Genomic DNA, 23,743 nt, shown 5'->3' on the forward strand with positions numbered 1-23,743 from the left:
CAGCTGAATATCAGGTCCCACCCGCCTCACACAGCATCTTCCCTATCTGAATCGCTTCCACTGCCCTCAAGTCCTTCACTCTCACTTTCCTCATCCACGAATCTTTCATCCTCGCTCAAATTAATGGGGAAATCGTCGCTTTCTCGGTCCGAATCGCTCTCGCTGCTGGTGGTCATGATCGTAAACAATGTGCAGATGTGAGGAGCTCCACAACCTGTGACGTCACGCTACTTCCGGTATAGGCAAGGCTTTTTTATCAGCGACCAAAAATTGCGAACTTTATCGTCGATGTTCTCTACTAAATCCTTTCAGCCAAAATATGGCAATATCGCGAAATGATCAAGTATGACACATAGAATGGACCTGCTATCCCTATTTGAATAAGAAAATCGCATTTCAGTAGGCCTTTAAATCAACACACACGGAAGAATTGTCTGTTTTAAGTATCCATCTTTGTTCACATAAAATGTGTGTGTGTGTGACGTCAATATAATATTAATACAGCTGTAAAAGTTCAGCAATGAGGTTTCTTGAATCGAATAAAGAATGTCTAACTATCTACCGGCAGCACGGTGGAACAGGGGTTAGTGCATGTGCCTCACAATACAAAGGTCCTGAGTAGTCCTGAGTTTAATCCCGGGCTCGGGATCTTTCTGTGTGGAGTGTGCATGTTCTCCCCGTGACTGCGTGGGTTCCCTCCGGGTACTCCGGCTCCCTCCCACCTCCAAAGACATGCACCTGGGGATAGGTTGATTGGCAACACTAAATTGTCCCCTAGTGTGTGAATGTGAGTGTGAATGTTGTCTGTCTATCTGTGTTGGCCCTGCGATGAGGTGGCGACTTGTCCAGGGTGTACCCCGCCTTCCGCCCGAATGCAGCTGAGATAGGCTCCAGCACCCCCTGCAACCCCAAAAGGGACAAGCGGTAGAATTTAGGATGGATGGATGGATAACTACCATACACCCTATCAAAAATGCAAAACGGTTTGTTCCACCCGGATAGTGGCAAACCCAGCATGGAACACTTCACTCAACACAGACGTCATAACGTCATCAAAGAGGCATTCACACACAGCACCAACATTTTGGAACAAAGATGAGGAGATAGAAGAAAGGTCAAATATAATAAATATATTTGTGGCAGCATTCCGGTTTGGGAACTTTGTCCTGCCATGAGACTCCCAGGATGCGGCGAAGACAGCACAGGTGGAAGCTGTTTAGCTGTTTGTCATGTCTGGTGTAGGTGGTGCAGGCCTCGCTGCCATACATCAGTGTGCTCATGACTAGGGATGATACTCGAAACCGGTTTCCCCGGTTGTTCGATAAGAAAAGAACCGAGTCCTCGGACTCGAATCCCTTTTTGAGAACCGGTACCCGTTATCGAGACCACTATAGTAAAGAAAAAGAGTTGGTTCTTTATTCGAATCCATGGGAACGAATCCCGTCCCGACCAGAAATGCTCCGTGGGACATCACAAGAAATGAAGTCATGTAGCTCAGTCATTAGGCGCAGATAGCGAAAGCAGGAAAACAATGGACGGGAAAAATCACTCCAAGGTGTAATAAAGTTCAAAACAAAAGGTATAATCCAATGAATAACTTTACTGAGAGATTTGAGCAGGGTACAAACACATGACGAACACTTTTACGACCAACCGGAAACATAGCAACCAGGCTAGCAACGCACCTCCTTTACGGCAGCTGTCGCAACGTTCTTAAAGCAACCGCAGCACATACATATATGACATCTCCCTTTTTTAACTTTTGTATTTCTTTCCTCGTAAACAAAACAATGTCACACTGCATATGTGTTGTCTGTCTAATTATAAATAATGCAGACGAGGCGTGTTGGCTGAGTTCTTGATGTTTACTTTCACAGCGTGCTCATAACCTCATTCTTAGCTGCCGGGTGGCGACATGCAACAACACTTTTCGGGGCTACCGCGCATGCTCGTCACTCCCGTTGCATGCTGGGTAGTGTAGTTGTTATTTTCCCTAGCTCATAACATCACATCTTTCCCCCTATAAAGAAATAATGTTAACTCAATGAAGTGTATTTCTTTTTTTAGCTTTAACTTTTCATTTTTTAGCATTGTAACCACATTTGCAAACAACTTTTGTCTTCATAGAATTTTCTTTCAATAAAGAAATAAAGTGCAAAAATGTCAAAGCGTCATAACAAACAGTTATGTCAAATAGCAGCGGAAGTGCACTTTTTGGAGAGCTGTATTATTTTCAGTTTCGTGCCCCAAGGGACTGATTTTATTTAACACTATATTATTATTTATACACCTATAGTGATCACAGAGACAGGTTGTTTTTGTGTTACTGTATATATTTGTTTTTCTGAAAAATCCCACTTAATATACTTTGGGTAACAACGGTCAATATTTATTTATTTTACTATTTTTTTTTAGGGGGGTAACAGTCAATATTTATTTATTTATTAGATTTTATTTTTTTCTTATATAATAAAAGTGAGCTTTTGTTAAACCAAATATTGTGTGTTTTTTTCCATATACAACAACCTATCTGGACTCGATAAGAGAATCGATAAGGAATCGGTTCGATAAGAGGATTCGATAATAGGCTCGAACTCGATAATTTCTTATCAAACATCATCCCTACTAATGACGCAGGCTTGGTAGACCTGGAGTTTAGTGCGCGTGGATAGCTGGTTGTTCCATTATACTCTTTTGGACAGCCTGGCCATCACTGTGACGGCTCTCGCAAGACGGGTGGCAAGTTCTGTGTTGAGTGACAAGTCGCTGGAGATTGCGGATCTAAAGGTATGCAAAGGTGTTGACACATTCCAGAGTCTGATTGTCGATGGAGATGAAGAGTGGAGTTTCAGCCTCTTGGCCCATGTCATTGGTCTTATTAATGCTGATGGTGAGACCAAACTCTTTACAGGAAAGCCTGTCCATCAGCCTCTGGAGCCCGGACTCGGTGTGGGATGCGAGAGCTGCATCATCAGCAAAAAGCATTTCCATCAGGAGGACACTGGTCAGCTTGGTCTTGGAGCGCAAACGGGCGAGGTCGAAAAGTGTGTAGGATGACACCTTCAGAACATGTACCGAAAGCAGCAGACAGAAAGAGGGAGAAGAAAATTCCAAAGAGGGTTGGCGCAAGAACGCAGCCCTGCTTTACACCGCTGCGGATCGGAAAGGCCTCCGATGTTTCTCCTTCCCAACAGACGGAACCCTGTGTGTTTTCGTAGAATGATATTATGACGGCGTGTAGATTTGGGGGGCAGCCGATCTTTGCAAGCAGCTTGAAGAGACCATCTTTGATGACAAGGTCGAAGGCTTTTGTGAGATACAAGGGTCTCCTCTGTTCCCGGCACTTCTCCTGCAGCTGTCGAAGGGTGAAAATCAAGTCCACTGTGGATCTTGCTGCCCTAAAGCCAGTGTGACTCAGGGTAGACATGTTCTGCAAGGAGGTGGAGTCTAGCAAGGGTGACACGAGCGAAGACTTTCCCCAGGAGGCTGAGCAGAGAGATGCCGCGGTAATTATTACAGTCACTACGGTCTCCTTTGTTCTTGTACAGTGTGACAATCTTGGAGTCACGCAGATACTGGGAGACGGCTCCATCTTTCCAACAGAGGCAGAGGATATTGTGAAGGTGCGGCAGTTTTCACAAGTTTTATGACATCAGGTGTTATCCCGTCAGCACCTGGGGGCTTGCCGCACGCGAGGTTGTCAATGGCTTTGCTGAGCTCTTCCTGCGTGGCTTCCTTGTCAAGCTCCTCCATAACAGGCATGTTTGCAACTTCATTCAGACCCTCCTCTGACACAATGCTCTCAGTGGCGTATAACTTTGTGTAGTGTTCGGCCCATCTTCCATCTGCTTGTTGCGGTCAGTGATGACTTCACCAGACTTGGCTTTGAGTGGCACTGTTTTCTTGATGGACGGACCGGTTGCTTGCTTTATCCCCTCATACACGCTCCTGATATCTTCTGTGTCTGAGGCCCTTTGTATGTTTGAGGAGAGCTCAAGCCAGTAGTTGTTGGCACAGCTACGTGCCATTCGCTGGGCTTCGCTCTTGGCCTTTCTCAAGGCCTCAAGGTTCCTCTGTGAGGGATTTCCCTTGTGCTTGAGGAAAGCGGTATGCTTTGCCTCTCTGACTGGTTCCATCACTGCAGCCTCAAACCAGTCTACATTTGTTCTCGTTCTCTTCCTGTATGTGGAAATGGCTTGGTCGTAGATGGTATCGCGGAAGCATTTCCATTTGTCCATAGCACTTTGCCTGATTGATGGTCCACAGAGTGCTTGGTCAAGGGAGGTGAGGAAGCGTTGTGTGGTTGGTAGAACGGCTGGCCGTGATGCATGGACTGGCCTTCTGCTTGGTGTGATAGATCTGTTTTGGTCAAAGCTTGACATTGCTGAGGACTAGTGAGTGGTCCGTGTCACAGTCAGCACAGTGAAACGTCCTTGTGAGAAGCACGCTGTTAAAGGCCTCGTGATTATGAGGTCGAGCTGGTGCCAACGTTCAGATCTGGGGTGTCTCCAGGATACCCGGTGCAGAGGCTTAGTCTGGAAGAAGGTGTTCGTGATGCAGAGCTTGTGGTAGCAACACAGCTCTAGCAGACGTTGTCCATTTTCGTTTATGCTCCCCACTCCAAAGTGACCAAGGCAGTCTGGCCTGGATTTGTGGTCAGCACCTACCCTGGCATTGAAGTCTCCCAGAAGGAGCAGATGCTCATTTTCCGGGAAAGTGTTGACAGCCGCATGGAGGTCCTCGTAGAACTTGTCTTTAGACTCTGGTGGTGAGCAGATGGTCGAAGCTTAAGCACACAACAGGTTTGCTGGTCCGCTGCTGGTAGAAAAGCGGACTGCAAGGATCCGCTCAGAGTTGGTGGGTCCACCATATGAAGCAGAGTGTTTTTCATTGCAAATCCCATGCCATATTCCCGGGTTTCCTCTGCACTCTTTCCCTGCCAGAAGAAAGTATACTGTTTTTCCTTCAGAGAACCAAAGTCAGCAAGACGTGTCTCTTTGAGCGCAGCAATGTCGACATTAAGTCTGTGGAGCTCACGGTCAATGATAGCTGTCTTGCGCGAGTCGTCAGTGTGTTCAAGGCTGTCTGAGAGCCCTGTGCGCATTGTTCTGACATTCCACCTTGATACTCGAAGAGCTGGTATCTTCGTTTTCCTTCTCTCAGTTTTCGCTTTTTTCCTGATCATCATTGGTGCAATTGTTGACGTTTGCTAGTGGTGCTCTACCCTGTGCCCCGCCAGGATGATGCCGGCTCTGGCGGGTTGGCACCTAATTGACCGGAGGCGGGCGGTGGCCAACCATTAGTGAATGATTCCTCCCACCGTCGAAGATAGCATGTGGCATCCAAAAAAAACCTTACGCCAATCGGGTGGAACTTAAGACTGCCAGCTTCCGTGTTGTTTCCTCCCTTTAGGGGGGAGGCTGGAGTGACCTCTCCGTGGCGCAAGCCTGGGCAGAAGGTATGGAGTTCCTGGGTTGCCCAGTCATCAGGATCCCCCTCTCGGCCGTGACGATGGTTTTAAGACAACTTCATAGATAAGTTATCCTTTATACTTTATATTTTAACCAATGATATTTACTTTGATTTTATAAGACTAAAATGTTGAAGACTTTAGTCGACTGAAACTAGACTAAAATCAATTTATATTACTAAAATTTGACAAAAACTAAATGACAGTTTTGTCAAAAGACTATGACTAAAACTAATGCTGTCAAAATTAACACCGTTGATAACTAAGACGATAATTTTTTGCTAACAAACTTAACACTGGTAGTTACGACAGAATATACATTCAATAATAGCTCACATTAGCAGCTAAACTCTGCTAAATCGCTATCATTGGCTGACAACAAACACAATTAATGTCTGTACATGTTGATGTAACGTTAGAGCCCTTTAGAGGAGGAATCTGCGTATAGTAAAGGTTACAACAGCCCTTTTTTATCGTGTTAAAAAATTCACTTTAGATTAATAATGATGATGGATGTGAGGATGCCGTATGTCGGCTGTTGTCGTGATCCCAGGATGCAGAAAAGGCAAGCGGTGTGCGGGCAGAATGGCATTTAATTAGTAACCAGGCATAAGAACTGCAAGATCTAGCAGGAAACTAGAAGGCAACAGAACACTTTGACACTTAACAATGATCCAGCACTTGAAGAAATAATTAACAATGAGGAACAGGTGTGCTGGCTGGACAACAAACAGAAAGTAAAGGTGCTGCAAAACACAGAGACCAAACAGGAAATACTGACAAAACAAGAGCATCGGAACAGGAAGTAATACTAAACACAGGAAAATAACGAACCAAATCCAAACTTTAATGTGAGACCATGACAATTAATTTTGATAGCCCTAGTTTTTTCAGATTTTAATGGCTAAATAAAATACATTTGAAAATTCACAGACAACAACATTGATTATATTTTAGCATTAAAAAATGTTTTTGATTAAAGCTTAAAAACTAATTTTAAAAAAAACAATCATGATGTAAATTGAATGTTCCGCAACCTTTTTATTATTTCAAGTATGCCCAGAAAACTTTTTTTGTAAGCCATCTTTAATTTTATTTTTCAAAATACGGGCAGTAAAAAAATTCAAAGGACACCTTTGGTCGAAATATTGTTATAACTAGGGATGTCCGATGATGGCTTTTTGCCGATATCCGATATTCCGATATTGTCCAACTCTTTAATTACCGATACCGATATCAACCGACACCAATATCAACCGATATCGATATATACAGTCGTGGAATTAACACATTATTATGCCTAATTTGGACAACCAGGTATGGTAAAGATAAGGTCCTTTTTTTAAAAAAAATTAATAAAATAAAATAAGATAAATAAATTAAAAACATTTTCTTGAATAAAAAAGAAAGTAAAACAATATAAAAACAGTTACATAGAAACTAGTAATTAATGAAAATGAGTAAAATTAACTGTTAAAGGTTAGTACTATTAGTGGATCAGCAGCACGCACAATCATGTGTGCTTACGGACTGTATCCTTTGCAGACTGTATTGATATATATTGATATGTAATGTAGGAACCAGAATATTAATAACAGAAAGAAACAGCCCTTTTGTGTGAATGAGTGTAAATGGGGGAGGGAGGTTTTTTGGGTTGGTGCACTAATTGTAAGTGTATCTTGTGTTTTTTATGTTGATTTAATTTTAAAAAAAATAAAAAAATAAAAAATTAAAAAACGATACCGGTTATAAAAAACACAGATACCGATAATTTTCGATATTACATTTTAAAGCATTTATCGGCCGATATTATCGGACATCTCTAGTTATAACCCTTTGGAGCAGGGGTGTCAAACTCTTTTTAGCTCAGGGGCCCGCATGGAGGAAAATATGTGCACACGCGGGCCGGACTATTAAAATCATGGCTTTAAAACTAAAAAATTAAGACAACTTCAGATTGTTTTCTTTGTCTTACTTTGGCCAAAAACAGAACAAACACATTCTGAAAATATTACAATGAAAATATAGAAAAAAATACTGGCAGCGGTAAAGTTTAGATCCATGAAGGAAAGAAGAAAGTGAATGAATGTTTATAACTGAATACATTTACATATGCATGAAAATGTGTTTTCTTTTGTATAATTTTTTTTAATGATTTAAGTAACGTTTATGACAACCTTTTTCCAAAGCACAATATAGAATGTGAGATATAACAGGATTAGGGCTGCAATTAACGATTAATTTGGTGATCGATTACTCTGTCGATTATTGCTTCGATTAATCGATTAGTAATCGGATAAAAGAGACAAACTACATATCTATCCTATCCAGTATTTTATTGGAAAAAAAACAGCATACTGGCACCATACTTATTTTGATTATTGTTTCTCAGCTGTTTGTAAATGTTGCAGTTTATAAATAAAGGTTTATTTAAAAAAATAATAATAATAAAAAAAATGTAATTAAAAATTGTTTTTTTTTAAATGCCTCTGCGCATGCGCATAGCATAGATCCAACAAATCAATGACTAAATTAATCGGCAACTATTTTTATAATCGATTTTAATCGATTTAATCGATTAGTTGTTGCAGCCCTAAACAGGATAATGCATTCATTTGTTTTCAAAACGGTTACAAAAAAGTGGGACCCCCAAAATGTACTGTGGGACCCCATTTTTATGAATTGACGGGGTCCCTGGGACCCCATTTTGAAAATTCCTCGCGCCAACACTGATGGAGTATTGGTGCGTGCAAAACACCTGCAGGCGGTGTTGACCTTCGGGCGGTTCTAATACTAATCAAATATCATCCCGGGGGGGGGGGGGCATAGATCATTTATTTTACTGTTCTTTATGGAATCTTTTGTGTCGACATGCAAACAACGTATTTTTCCAGTTTGGCAGAGGTGTCCCCTTCACTTTGCCAATGCTGAAGGAACCAGAAATGACACCAGTGTCTCCAAAGAACAAAATAGGACTATGGAAGGAAAGGCTGAGAATCCAGCAGGGAGAAAGCCCCCCCTAGTGGCCCCTCGTCTATAATATATTATCACTACAGTAGTGTGGCTGTATATAGGCCATCATCTGTAGCAAACAAGGGAGTACAAACTTGTTATTCCTGATCAAGTAGGCCACATGAGAATGATTTACACTTACAGAAGACACGTCTTTTGGTTCATCCCAGAGGAAAAAAATATACCGATCAACAGAACACTGTGAGAAAAATTACAGAAGTGATTTAAATAGGCAGCAATAATAAATGCAGACAAGCTACAAATTGCTGCGAGACACTGCCAGACTTTTTTTTTTCTTTTTTTTTTTTTTTGGACATGTAGAATTAAGGTTATGGAAAATAGATTAGGAAATAGGAATTACACAGAGACAATGGAAGGGAAAATGTACTAAGATGCTTTTTTGGTGCTGATGCAGCTCATCTTCATAAACAACACCAGACTGGAGACTTTCCAATTACTTCAACTGCAGATAACTTGCACTGACAGCAGATTTCTATTGTGTCCTTTTCAACAAAACATGAGGAATTAGGTGGTCTATTATTCAGTAGTAGTCCTTTTAAATGACTTTATATAGTTAGGACCAGTGTGGTCACTTATTATCATAGGGATTTTTTTTAAATAAAACATAATATCCTATAGCTATCTGGCCATGATTTTAATACATACATCCATGTTTATTCGTGTTAGGTGTGGACCTTGTAGGTGTTTCAATATGAATAAAATATAATTGTGGCATACATAGTCTTCCTGTAGTGTCACCTGATTGTTTTAGGTGGCAGCAAAGAGCTGCAGGAAAACCAATTCCTCAGTTTTAGTTATCTTTTCAATTAAAACACAAATGAGAAGGACGAAAAGTTGTAATATCAATATTTAACTGTATGGTTAAAGCCATACAGTTAAATCGCTGGAATAAAAAAGACAATATAACATACGTCCATAAACGTGGACGCATGTGAAAAAGTGCAATATATTGATCTGTACAGTAATCTATTTATTTATTTATATATATTTATATTTATTAATTTATTTTATATATATATTTATATATTATTTATATATATTTATTTATTTATATATGCACCTTATTGCTTTTTTTTATCCTGCACTACCATGAGCTTATGTAACGAAATTATGTAAGTTCAAATTTGAATGACAATAAAAAGGAAGTCTAAGTCTACTTAATTATTATTTTGAGCATGTCTAGTAGAGTAAGTGATATATATGTATTTATCTTATTTAAAGTTGTGTTTGAATGTCAGTATGGTGATAACATTCAAGTTAAATAATTGTAATGCGTAATACAGAATAATTTTAAATAAAAATAAAAATAAAAATTAAAATTAAAATAAAAATAAAAGTTAAAATAAAAATAAAAATAAAAATAAAAATAAAAATAAAAATGTAATAGTCAAAAATTGTGTTTCATTTAAGAGAAGGAAAAATATTATGTTCAATAACTCATTTAATTATTTTTTACATTGAACTTTTTTTTGTTTCTCTATTAAATATGTATTTACTTTTCCATCCATCCATCCATTTTCTACCGCTTGTCCCTTTTGGAGTCGCAGAGGGTGCTGGAGACCTCAAAATAAAGATGATCAATTAATCTACATTTGATGATTCTCTTGAGTATTTGATTTGAAAAATGTCAAATACATTGGTACCTCAACCTAAGACAGTCCTACCTTAACTTTAACTTTAATGTTTTGCAATAAAAAAAACTCTCTCAGCTAATTGTTATGCTTGAATTTGCAAGCAAAACTTTGAGTTCCTAGCATCCCAGCCAATATCACAGTGAACCCTGCAAGACCCAATCAAAGCATCTGGTCTTACTCGCTAACATTAGCTTATAGTTGGAGTTCGACTTAAATTTGTTTTCCCAATCGTGGGAAGGAAGAAAGTGAGTGTGAAGGACAGTGTTGAAAGAAGTGGATGAGTCATTGAATTAAAGGAATAAATCATCAAAAAAGCATGTCGCCAACTTGGAAAAGCAATTCCAAGCGTATATCACTGCCAGTCTGCACTATACTAAGGCAAAAATGGGTCTAATGCAAGCCAAGAAGGTTAAAATAATATTTAAACGGCGGACATTTATCCATGAAAATATGTAGAAGCTGCTGATGGTGTGTTTGACGGAGAAGGAGCAAAAAGGAGATACAAAGTAAATGCTGTACATTATTAATACTTTACTTCAAATAACTACTGTATTTGTTTGTACATTATATTGTTTTTTAATACAATATTACTTATCTAAAAGTATGTTATTCTTTTTACAAAGCACGTCAAATATAGAAATGATGCTGTTTTGAGGGGGTACAAGCATCGATTCAATTGTTTTCCAATAACTTCAATGAGAGGCGTTGAAGTGTTTTGAATTAAGAGCGCCATCACAGAACGTATTACGCTTGTAGGTTGAGGATTTTTTTACACTCTCCTGTGACACTGTCGTGATTGTTATGGTCTTCTTTACTATAATATCGGATTGTCAATCAATGAATGTGTCAATGTTACGTTTTCTTTTGGACTTATTTGCTAAAAGATTTAATACTGTGACCCGATATTTACATAAAAGTGAGGTAAGATATAAAACAAATAATTAATTGGTGTGTTCATTTTTCCATCAACAAATGCAGCTTGCACGCTATGATGCGGTTCTTCTCAAACAGGAGAGGCTTTATTCATGCCACAATGGGGAAATGGTGTGGTGGCTGTGCAGATACAAAAAGTAAGTTAAAAACACAAGGAAAAAACATCAACGACATAAAGGACATTAGAAGAGCGCAGTGCTGGTGCGACCAGCGTCCACCTCTGCGGCGCCATGTCTACATAGGATACGGGCACATAGGATTGCAGCATGCATAGACAAACAACAAGGAGAGCGCCAGGCGCGTGTCAATCCGGCGGCAACAAGCAGCCGCAATCAATCGCCAGCAATCAGCGCACCTGTGGCTGATCAGACGACCTGCCTTCTTAAGCCTGCACAACCTGCTATCCCGCGCCAGAACGTAGTCATCTCTTCCTGTACAGTAAGCCTACACGTCAAGCTCTATGCGCACTCTTTGCTCTCTGTGTTTTCTCCCCCGTCGTGTTTATTGTCTCGTGTCCTTCCTTGTCGTCCTCCCTGCAGCCTGCCTTCGTTCCCACGTTACGAGCAGTGTGTCTCGTTTTCCTGTGTTCCCTTTGCTTCCCTGGCTGCCTCTTGGATCTCGACCTCCCGCTTGGACGCGGACCTTGGACGCCTCTCTATCGCCCCGACTTTCTGCCTTCTCACGGATCTATACGAGCCTGCTCTGCCTCTATTGGACTTCCGTCTCTCTCACTCAACACTCACGGTAACACTCGGCAGTTATTCCCACACATAGTCACACACCACACACTTTTGGATTTAGTTTCGCACTTCATTTATTAATTATATATATTGTATGTAGAACATACTTGCCAACCTTGACACCTCCAATACCGGGAGGTGGGGGGTCGGGGGTGGGGGGCGTGGTTGGGGGCGTGGGGGCGTGGTTAAGAGGGGAATATATTTAAGCTAGAATTCACCAACTCAAGTATTTCATATATATACAGTATATATATATATATATATATATATATATATATATATATATATATATATATATATATATATATATATATATATATATATATATATATATGTATGAAATACTTGACTTTCAGTGAATTCTAGCTATATATATATATATATATTTATTTTATTATACATATAAATAAAATAAATACTTGAATTTCAGTGTTCTGGAGGCTATCCAGTAGATGGCAGTATTGTCCTGTTTAAGAGTGTCACAACATTGCTGTTTACGGCAGACAAACTGCTTTACGGTAGACTAAACGTGACTGCTGTTGTTGTGTGTTGTTACCGCGCTGGGAGGACGTTAATGAAACTGCCTAACAATAAACCCACATAAGAAACCAAGAACTCGCCCTCGATCATTCTACAGTTATGACGTCATTGGGCAGGCAAGCTGTTTATATTGTGGGAAAGCGGACGCGAGAACAGGCTGTCTCCACTCAGGTCCGCATTGAGCTGGAGGGGGCGTGGCCTCCAGCTCCGGCTGAATACCGGGAGTTTGTCGGGAGAAAATTTCTGCCGGGAGGTTATCGGGAGAGGCGCTGAATACCGGGAGTCTCCCGCTAAAAACGGGAGGGTTGGCAAGTATGATGTAGGGATGTCCGATAATATCGGACTGCCGATATTATAGGCCGAAAAATGCTTTAAAAATCGGAAATGATCGGTACCGGTTTCAAAATTATCGGTATAGGTTTCAAAAAGTAAAACTTATGACATTTTAAACGCCGCTGTGTACACGGACGTAGGGAGAAGTACAGAGCGCCAATAAACCTTAAAGGCACTTCCTTTGCGTGCCGGCCCAGTCACATAATATCTACGGCTTTTCACACACACAAGTGAATGCCACACATACTTGGTCAACAGCCATACAGGTCACACTGAAGGTAGCCGTATAAACAACTTTAACACGGTTACAAATATGCGCCACACTGTGAACCCACACCAAACAAGAATGACAAACACATTTCGTAACAAAACATAACAAATACCCAGAACCCCTTGCAGCACTAACTCTTCCGGGACGCTACAATATACACACCCACACCACCCAACCCCGGCAACATCCCGAATTCGAAGGTCTCAAGGTTGGCAAGTATGCTCTAGTATACTCTGGACTGAAGATGTGTCTTCATTGTTTGTATAGCTGTTGTTTTGAGGCATGTTTAAAAGAAATAAAAAATAATGCACTTTGTGAAAGTCAAAGTACAGTATTTCCAATAGTTGTAATGGGTATCAGGATTATCTCAGGGAGAGCATGTCCCAAATTCCAAGCTGTTTTGAGGCATGTTAAAAAAAATAATGCACTTTGTGATGTCAATAATAAATATGGCAGTGCCATGTTGGCATTTTTTTCCATAACTTGAGTTGATTTATTTTGGAAAACCTTGTTACATTGTTTAATGCATCCAGCGGGGCATCACAACACAATTAGGCATAATAATGTGTTAATTCCACGACTGTGTATATCGGTATCGGTTGATATCGGTATCGGTAATTAAGAGTTGGACAATATCGGAATATCGGATATCGGCAAAAAAGCCATTATCGGACATCTCTAATTGTACGTATGTATAAATAAAACATAAAGCTAAATACGACGTTCCCTGTTGTCTGTGCCGTCTCCTCCTCCTGTACACGTAACAAAAACACATGAAAACAAGAGGGAAACATCAAGAACACAAAGGAGGAGACACAAGAACTCCAGAGCTCCTGCAACCAGCAGCCACTACAGTGGAGCAGTATTAAGTCTAACCACTACTCAGTGTCCTAATGGTTAGAGCAGGGGTGTCCAAACTTTTTCCACTGAGGGCCGCACACGGACAAATTAAAGCATGCGGGGGCCATTTTGATATTTTTCATTTTCAAAACATAACAAAATATATGGATTTTGCTTGATTTTTTACCTTTAGGGCTCCCGGGGACCATAAAGGGTCTAAGTCATTAAAATGTTAAAAACAAGTCAAATTATTATTTTTTGTATATATATAACGTTTACAGTAAATCTGTACAGTATATCAACTTCAGGTTGATATAAAGTTTAAAAAAACAAAAAGGTTTTATGCCTTTTCTGTCAAAGACAACTTAGTTTTTTATAATAAAACTGAAATATGCAGTATTTCCCCCACTGCCCAAAACATTCAGAAAGCAATGTTTGATGTGAAATAATTAGAGCCTTAAAAATGTCAATAATGCAGGAAACCATTGTTTTTAATTCACTGTTATTTTTGAGTAATCACAGTGAAAAGATAAATAAAACCCCATTAAATATATTTGGGATCCAAAAGGTGCCCCACTCATAAAGTGATACATTTTTAGTAGTTTTTTTTTTACTTTCAACACTTAAGTTACGAGCTCAACTTCAGATATATCTGTCCATTTTACGTTTGAACTATTATTTTGTTTGTTTTATGCTCTTTTGTCAAATAAAATGTGGATGCTTTTGTATGGCAACCTCACAATATATGCAATATTTCCCACATAAAACATTTTAAAGTGAAATATTTGAAATAATGGAGCCTTGAATAGGTCAATAATTCATTATAACATTTTTTTTTTTTTTTTTGAGCAATGGCAAAAAAAGAAAAAAGAAAGATAGACAAAGAAGAAGAAAAAAGCCTGCATGGTAGCTCTGTGTCAACATTGCAACTTTTTGTAGTTACACTACCGTTCAAAAGTTTGGGGTCACATTGAAATGTCCTTATTTTTGAAGGAAAAGCCACTGTACTTTTCAATGAAGATAACTTTAAACTAGTCTTAACTTGAAAGAAATACACTCTATACATTGCTAATGTGGTAAATGACTATTCTAGCTGCGAATGTCTGGTTTTTGGTGCAATATCTACATAGGAGTATAGAGGCCCATTTCCAGCAACAATCACTCCAGTGTTCTAATGGTACAATGTGTTTGCTCATTGGCTCAGAAGGCTAATTGATGATTAGAAAACCCTTGTGCAATCATGTTCACACATCTGAAAACAGTTTAGCTCGTTACAGAAGCTACAAAACTGACCTTCCTTTGAGCAGATTGAGTTTCTGGAGCATCACATTTGTGGGGTCAATTAAACGCTCAAAATGGCCAGAAAAAGAGAACTTTCATGTGAAACTCGACAGTCTATTCTTGTTCTTAGAAATGAAGGCTATTCCACAATATTGTTTGGGTGACCCCGAACTTTTGAACAGTAGTGTACATTTCACCTCATTCCACTTTTTTAAATGTTTTTTTAATTTTTGCAATAGCATTTCTAGAATGTGTGGCGGGCCGGTAAACAATTAGCTGTGGGCCGCAAATGGCCCCCGGGCCGCACTTTGGACACCCCTGGGATAGAGTGTCCGCCCTGAGATCGGTAGGTTGTGAGTCATACCAAAGACTATAAAAATGGGACCCATTACCTCCCTGCTTGGCACTCAGCATCAAGGGTTGGAATTGGGGGTTACATCACCAAAACTGATTCCCGGGCGCGGCATCGCTGCTGCCCACAGCTCCCCTCACCTCCCAGGGGGTGAACAAGGGGATGGGTCAAATGCAGAGGACAAATTTCACCACACCTAGTGTGTGTGTGACAATCTTTGGTACATTAAAGGCCTACTGAAAGCCACTACTACCGACCACGCAGTCTGATAGTTTATATATCAATGATGAAATCTTAACATTGCAACACATGCCAATACGGCCGGGTTAACTTATAAAGCGACATTTTAAATTTCCCGGGAAACTTCCGGCTGAAAACGTCTCGGTATGATGACGTATGCGCGTGACGTCAAGGGTGGAAGGAGACATTTTGGAATAGCACGGTCGCCAGCTTAAGTCGTCTGTTTTCACCACATAATTCCACAGTATTCTGGACATCTGTGTTGGTGAATCTTTTGCAATTTGTTCAATGAACAATGGAGACTGCAAAGAAGAAAGCTGTAGGTGGGATCGGTGTATTAGCGGTTGGCTGCAGCAACACAACCAGGAGGACTTTGAGTTGGATAGCAGACGCGCTACCGTGAGTACGCAGCTTTGGCTTCCAAACATTTGATGGCTTGCCCGTACGTGCGTGGCGCTATGTGCATGTCACGTACGTAACTTTGGGGAAATATATGTTTCTTGCCGACTCTGATGGCGGCCGGGGTGTCGTCGAAAGCTACAACGCCGTCCGCCGCGCCGCTGTCCTCACCTGTCTGGGTTGACTTCCTCCGTCTCCGGGCCGCCGACCGCACCGATCATCGCGGTGAAGTCCTTCGTCGCGCCGTCGATCGCTGGAACGCAGGTGAGCACGGGTGTTGATGAGCAGATGAGGGCTGGCGTAGGTGGAGAGCTAATGTTTTTAGCATAGCTCTGTCGAGGTCCCGTGGCTAAGTCAGCTTCAATGGCGTCGTTAGCAACAGCATTGCTAGGCTTCACCAGGCTGGAAAGCATTAACCGTGTAGTTACATGTCCATGGTTTGGTAGTATTGTTTATCTTTTGTCTATCCTTCCAGTCAGGGGCTTATTTCTTCTGTTTCTATGTGCAGTTAAGCACGATGCTATCACGTTAGCTCCGTAGCTAAAGTGCTTCGCCGATGTATTGTCGTGGAGATAAAAGTCACTGTGAATGTCCATTTCGCGTTCTCGACTCTCATTTTCAAGAGGATATAGTATCCGAGGTGGTTTAAAATACAAATCCGTGATCCACAATTGAAAAAGGAGAGAGTGTGGAATCCAATGAGCCCTTGTACCTAAGTTACGGTCAGAGCGAAAAAAGATACGCCCTGCACTGCACTCTAGTCCTTCACTCTCACGTTCCTCATCCACAAATCTTTCATCCTCGCTCAAATTAATGGGGTAATCGTCACTTTCTCGGTCCGAATCGCTCTCGCTGCTGGTGTAAACAATGTGCAAACGTGAGGAGCCCTTCAACCTGCGACGTCACGCTACTTCCGGTACAGGCAAGGCTTTTTTTTTTTATCAGCGACCAAAAGTTGCGGACTTCATCGTCGATGTTCTCTACTAAATCCTTTCAGCAAAAATATGGCAATATCGCGAAATGATCAAGTATGACACATAGAATGGATCTGCTATCCCCGTTTAAATAAGAACATTTCATTTCAGTAGGCCTTTAACTTAACTTTAACTTTAACTTAAAACAAGTAGATTTGTGTGACTTTATTTGTCTGACTATGTCGCATCCCTCGCCTTTTTGTTTCGGTAAACTTTTGTGTTAATGTTTTTGAAAAAGTTAAATATCTCTCTCTCTCTCTCCCTCGCTCTCTCTCTCTCTCTCTCTCTCTCTCTCTCTCTCTCTCTCTCTCTCTCTCTCTCTCTCTCTCTCTCTCTCTCTCTCTCTCTCTCTCTCTCTCTCTCTCTCTCTCTCTCTCTCTCTCGCTCTCTCTCTCTCTCTCTCTCTCTCATCCTGTGTTGTGTGGGCGGGGAGAGAAGGCGACTTCTCCGCCTACCACTTCCCACACACAGCACCTCCTGGAGGCTGAAGTCGGTGGATGATAGTCGCTGCGGTTTTCAGAGGAAAAATGTATCTTTTTTGAAACACCTCAAAAAATCTTTCCACATTTCAAAACACAATGACGAGATAATTTTTTTTTTTTTTTAATGTTTCGTTCGTTTACATTTTTTCAAAGGATCCGTCTGACTCTCGCACCGGAGGATCTCTCTCCTTTTGTCTGCTCTTCAACTTGTTTCCCCCGCTCAGAGAAACAACAACAGGGGGGGTTTCATTTCTGTTTTTTTCCCCCGGGTTAGGCCCACGCGGAATGAATGACAAAGTCAAAGGAGGTTGATGTCCACAACTCTCACCTCTTCTTCGCCTCGTCCAAGGAACGAGGCTTCACCTCCGGCAGAAGATGGAAGCCGGAGGCGGGAGGGAGAGCTCGGACAGCGGGCAGGCGCAGCACGCGGTGGCCGGGGAGCAGCAGCAGCAGCCCGGACCGGACAACACGGAGCCTTCGATACTCTTAGCCCGGGGAGGAAAGAAGAAGACAAATCGTGCTCCGTCACCGGCTAGACCGAAGGATGTTTCCGGGTGGTCCCTCACGAAGATCCGCGGTGGCATCGGAGCCCCCAGCCTGAGCGTGAAGCCGGGTGCCATCCACCTGGGGAGCCGTGTCTCCAGACGGAGCCCCGTCGGAACCCTGAGTGGGAAAGACAGTAAAGCCGATAAAAGTGGTGGGAAATCGGCAGGAAAGTCTTCAGTCACGCCGAGGACCTCCGCGACCAAGATGGCGAAAAGTAACAGCGGAGTTCGGAGGAAGGTGTCGGACGCCAGCATTGGATCGGACGACCTGTCCAAAGACTCCGGCTGCGCCCCCGGCAAACTCTCCCCCGCCGACAGCAGCTCGGAACTGTCGGACTGCGCCTCCGAGGAGCACAAACTCTCCACGGACGCTCCAAGCAGTGACACCGAGTCGAGGAGTAGCCGAGGCGGTGAGTGGAACGGAACCAGCCACCGACAGTCCTCAGCTAAAAGGGCCGACAAGGACCGACTGGCCATGGGTGTCGAACCCGGCGAGGAGAGCACATCGCCGGCTGAGGAACGCTCGTTAACCTCGGTGGACAGCCGGATGCCAGCCAGCGCGTCTTTGGCCTTCTCTGACCTCACTGAGGAGTTTGTGGACGGCATGCATGAGGAGTTTGTGAGAGAAATAGAGGAGCTCAGATCGGAAAATGATTACCTCAAAGTAAGTTCAAGTTGTTTTCCCTTGTAAAAAAATATATATACACTACCGTTCAAAAGTTTGGGGTCACATTGAAATGTCCTTATTTTTGAAGGAAAAGCACTGTACTTTTCAATGAAGATAACTTTGAACTAGTCTTAACTTGAAAGAAATACACTCTATACATTGCTAATGTGGTAAATGACTATTCTAGCTGCAAATGTCTGCTTTTTGGTGCAATATCTACATAGGTGTATAGAGGCCCATTTCCAGCAACTATCACTCCAGTGTTCTAATGGTACAATGTGTTTGCTCATTGGCTCAGAAGGCTAATTGATGATTAGAAAACCCTTGTGCAATCACGTTCACACATCTGAAAACAGTTTAGCTCGTTACAGAAGCTACAAAACTGACCTTCCTTTGAGCAGATTGAGTTTCTGGAGCATCACATTTGTGGGGTCAATTAAACGCTCAAAATGGCCAGAAAAAGAGAACTTTCATCTGAAACTCGACAGTCTATTCTTGTTCTTAGAAATGAAGGCTATTCCACAATATTGTTTGGGTGACCCCAAACTTTTGAACGGTAGTGTATATTTTTTCAAGACATTTCTAATGTTCCACACTATAACTGTATTTGCATACATCTTACTAATTAGAGCAGTGTTTTTCAACCTTTTTTTTGAGCCAAGACGCATTTTTTTCATTAAAAACCACCAGCAGAAATCATTAAGAAATCAAACTCAGTAGACAATAAAAAGTTGTTGTCGCAATTGTTGGATGTGAATTTAAACCATAACCAACTATCTCTTATCTCTAAGTAGGTCTAAATAATTCACATCACGACGTGACTTATTTTGAGTTTTTTGGTGTTTTCCTGTGTGTAGTGTTTTAGTTCTTGTCTTGCGCTCCTATTCTGGTGGCTTTTCCTGTTTTTTTGGTATTTTCCTGTTGCATTTTGATGTCTTCCTTTGAGCGCTGTTCCCCGCACCTGCTTTGTTTTAGCAATCAAGAATATTTAAGTTGTCGCTATCTTTATTTGTGTGGTTATTGTTGATTGTCATGTCATGTACGGATGTACTTTGTGGACGCCGTCTGCTGCTCCACACGCTGTAAGTCTTTGCTGTCGTCCAGCATTCTGTTTTTGTTTACTTTGTCGCCAGTTCAGTTTTAGTTTCGTTCTGCATAGCCATCCCTAAGCTTTAATGCAGTGGTTCTTAACCTTGTTGGAGGTACTGAACCCCACCAGTTTCATATTCGCATTCACCGAACCCTTCTTTAGTGAAAAATAAAATGTTTTTTTTATTTTTAGTTATATGTTTTTGGTAACACTTTAGTATGGGATAAATATTATAAGTAACAAAGACTTAATTTAGAGTTTTTTGGACACTAGGGGAACATATTCTAAGTAACAACGACTTAATGTAGAGTTATTTGGTTAGGGTTAGAAGGTTAGGGCCAGGGTTATAGGATAGGCTTTTAATAAGGCCATTAATAAGTACTTAATAATGACTAGTTAAGAGCCAATATGTTACTAATTTGCATGTTAATAAGCAACTAATTAATGGTGAATATGTTCCCCATACTTAAGTGTTACCATGTTTTTTTACTGGTGCACAAAATGAACCGTGCATGAACATCACCTTGTTCAAACAACAAAACCAACACAGTGCATAAACTCACAACAAATTACACGCCTGCAAATCAGTGTGACTTCTGCTGTTGCCGTATCCGTAATACGCCGATTGGGAGAAGTTTTTATTTACACAATGAGTCGGGTGTGTCTTGACCTCCGCCGAACCCCTGAGGCCGACTCACCGAACCCCTAGGGTTCGATTGAACCCAGGTTAAAGGCCTACTGAAATGAATTTTTTTTATTTAAACGGGGATAGCAGATCTATTCTATGTGTCATACTTGATCATTTCACGATATTGCCATATTTTTGCTGAAAGGATTTAGTATAAAACAACGACGATAAAGATCGCAACTTTTGGTATCTGATTAAAAAAAAGGCTTGCCCCTACCGGAAGTAGCGTGACGTAGTCAATTGAACATATCCACAAAGTTCCCTATTGTTTACAATGATGGCCGCCAGAAGTGAGAGAGACTCGGACCGAGAAAGCGACGATTTCCCCATTAATTTGAGCGAGGATGAAAGATTTGTGGATGAGTAAAGTGCAAGTGAAGGACTAGTGGGGAGTTGAAGCTATTCAGATAGGGAAGATGCTGTGAGAGGCGGGTGGGACCTGATATTCAGCTGGGAATGACTACAACAGTAAATAAACACAAGACATATATATACTCTATTAGCCACAACACAACCAGGCTTATACTTAATATGCCACAAATTAATCCCGCATAAAAACACCTAGGTGTTTGTTATGCTAGCTCCTAGCTCCTAGCTAATAGCTCGAGCTAGTTATAGCTCGAGCGGGTAATATGGACGGGATCCCGTATATATAACCCGCCAATACAATTCAAACACCTGCACAACACACATACTCACTCAGCCCAAAGGACCGTTCACCTAACCCAAGGTTCATAAAGTTTATATATTTAACCAAAGTTACGTACGTGACACGCACGTACGGGCAAGCAATCAAATGTTTGGAAGCGCGCGGGTGGGACCTGATATTCAGCTGGGAATGACTAAAACAGTAAATAAACACAAGACATATATATACTCTATTAGCCACAACACAACCAGGCTTATATTTAATATGCCACAAATTAATCCCGCATAACAAACACCTAGGTGTTTGTTATGCTAGCTCCTAGCTCGAGCTAGTTATAGCAAGCGATCAATTGTTTGGAAGCACAGCTACGTACTCACGGTATCGCGTCTGTGTATCCAAATCAAAGTCCTCCTGGTTAGAGTCTCTGTTGTCCAAGTTCTTCGATCTTGACTGCATCTTTCGGGAATGTAAACAATGAAACACCGGCTGTGTTGTATTGCTGACTTCCCTCGCAAAATATCCGCTTCGCACCGACAACTTTCTTCTTTGCTTGCTCAGCTTCTTTCTCCATAATGCAATGAACAAATTGCAACAGATTCACCAACACAGATGTCCAGAATACTGTGGAATAATGAGATGAAAACAGAGCTATTTCGTATTGGCTTCAATGGGGAAGCCATACCTCTGTTAAACTGGCTACGTCACGCGCATACGTCATCATACCGAGACGTTTTCAAGCGGAAGTGTGGCGGGAAATTTAAAATTGCACTTTATAAGTTAACCCGGCCGTATTGGCATGTGTTGCAATGTTAAGATTTCATCATTGATATATAAACTATCAGACTGCGTGGTCGGTAGTAGTGGCTTTCAGTAGGCCTTTAAGAACCACTGCTTTAATGCCTTTTCTTAGTGGCACTCACCTTTTGTTTATTTTGGTTTAAGCATTAGACACCTTTTTACCTGCACCCTGCCTCCCGCTGTCATCTGCATATTGTGATCACGACAAACCATCGTCGTCTCACGCGACGTGTTCCCGACATCTACAAAGCAATTAGCTACCAGCTTTCACCTACTGATATTGAGGTCAATGACATGGTTACTCTGCGGAGCTCTAGGCAGCACCGACACTCAACAACAACACATTATTTGCGGATTATATTTACTGGTTTGCAAAAAAATATTTTTAACCCAAATAGGTGAAACTACATAATCTCCCACGGCACACCAGACTGTATGTCATGGCACACTAGTGTGCCGGGGCACAGTGGTTGAAAAACACAGAATTAGAGTAATTTCCATTATCATTGAGCTTGACCCACCCTGGGGTGTTCCCAGAGACATTAGATCCCACTAAAACCCAGAACATCAGCCATTTAATATTATGGCCTGTCTGTTTTCAGGGAACCCCAAAGGCACTTTGGCATTCTATCATGAGGAAACTCCTTAATATACTTCAGTTGCTCCAGACATGCTTCTTCTGTTTGGATGCCATCCAAGGCTAATAACGGCAAGGACATTGACAGTATAAGTAGTAGCACATGAGTAAAATCTTGCAGATAAGGACCTGCTCTGCATGCTTTATAAATACCTCTAAAGCTTACCAAGCATTTCATCAGCATTATTTCTACTGGCTGTTAAATGAAGCACGTTTCATAGTACTTTGTGTATCTGCAGGTTCGAAAACTGCAATACATATGGAACCGTTAGCCTTAAGACTAATGGATTGCTGAAGGTGGTCGATGACATTAGCATGTCTCTGCTAGACAGTCACCGGACACCCAATACTTGTCAGGGATGGATTGCAGAGGGTGATTGACTGACTGAACTCCCGAGATTCTGTGTTTTTTCAAAGGACTCATATGTTGGCACATTTTAAAAATAAGTCTCAGAGGTCCCACATTGGTGTTAACAAGTTTAAAGTTAAAGTACCAATGATTGTCACACACACACTAGGTGTGGCGAAATTATTCTCTGCGTTTGACCCATCACCCTTGATCACCCCCTGGGAGGTGAGGGGAGCTGTGAGCAGCAGCTGTGGCTGCGCCCGGAATCATTTTTGGTAATTTAACCCCCAAATCCAACCCTTGATGCTGAGTGCCAAGCAGGGAGGTAATGGGTCACATTTTTATAGTCTTTTTGTATGACTCGGCCGGGGTTTGAACTCATGGCTGGGGTCGGCAACACAAAATGTTGAAAGAGCCATATTGGGACCACAAATACAAAAAAGTAATCCGCAAAAACATTTAAAGACTTATATAAGTGTTATAATGATGGCAACACATTATGTAACTGGCTAATTAGCTATATTAGCCTATTGTCAAAAATGACTATGTGTCGCAGGCTGACGCAAATCTTCGTTGACAGAAATGTTGAAATGTAATATTTATTCTACATATTTTTATACATTGGAAAACATTAGTAAACTTTCTCAGAGGGTGAGAGAACTCTTGGAAATGACTGCCTTAGAATGGCCAAATGTATAGATGTGTGTGTCCAAGTTAATGGATTTATTACAATCTTTGCAAGCCGGGTAATGTTTGCTGTGGTCTGGAACAACATGGCGGCCAATATTACATACAGAT

The 23,743-nt window shown here is 41.3% G+C and overlaps 1 protein-coding gene across 1 annotated transcript in view; it reads left to right on the top strand.

Moving 5' to 3' along the window:
- Positions 1–17,529: 17,529 nt before the first annotated feature.
- The window catches only part of LOC133654258 (protein SOGA1-like), a 232,345-nt gene continuing 226,131 nt past the window's right edge, over positions 17,530–23,743 (top strand). The window contains 2 exon segments of the mRNA XM_062054484.1: positions 17,530–17,872; positions 17,875–18,731. Of these exon segments, the coding sequence (XP_061910468.1) occupies positions 17,812–17,872; positions 17,875–18,731 (918 nt within the window). The 5' untranslated portion in view covers positions 17,530–17,811.

Source organism: Entelurus aequoreus, linkage group LG07 (assembly GCF_033978785.1).
Source record: "Entelurus aequoreus isolate RoL-2023_Sb linkage group LG07, RoL_Eaeq_v1.1, whole genome shotgun sequence".
NCBI lineage: Eukaryota > Metazoa > Chordata > Actinopteri > Syngnathiformes > Syngnathidae > Entelurus > Entelurus aequoreus.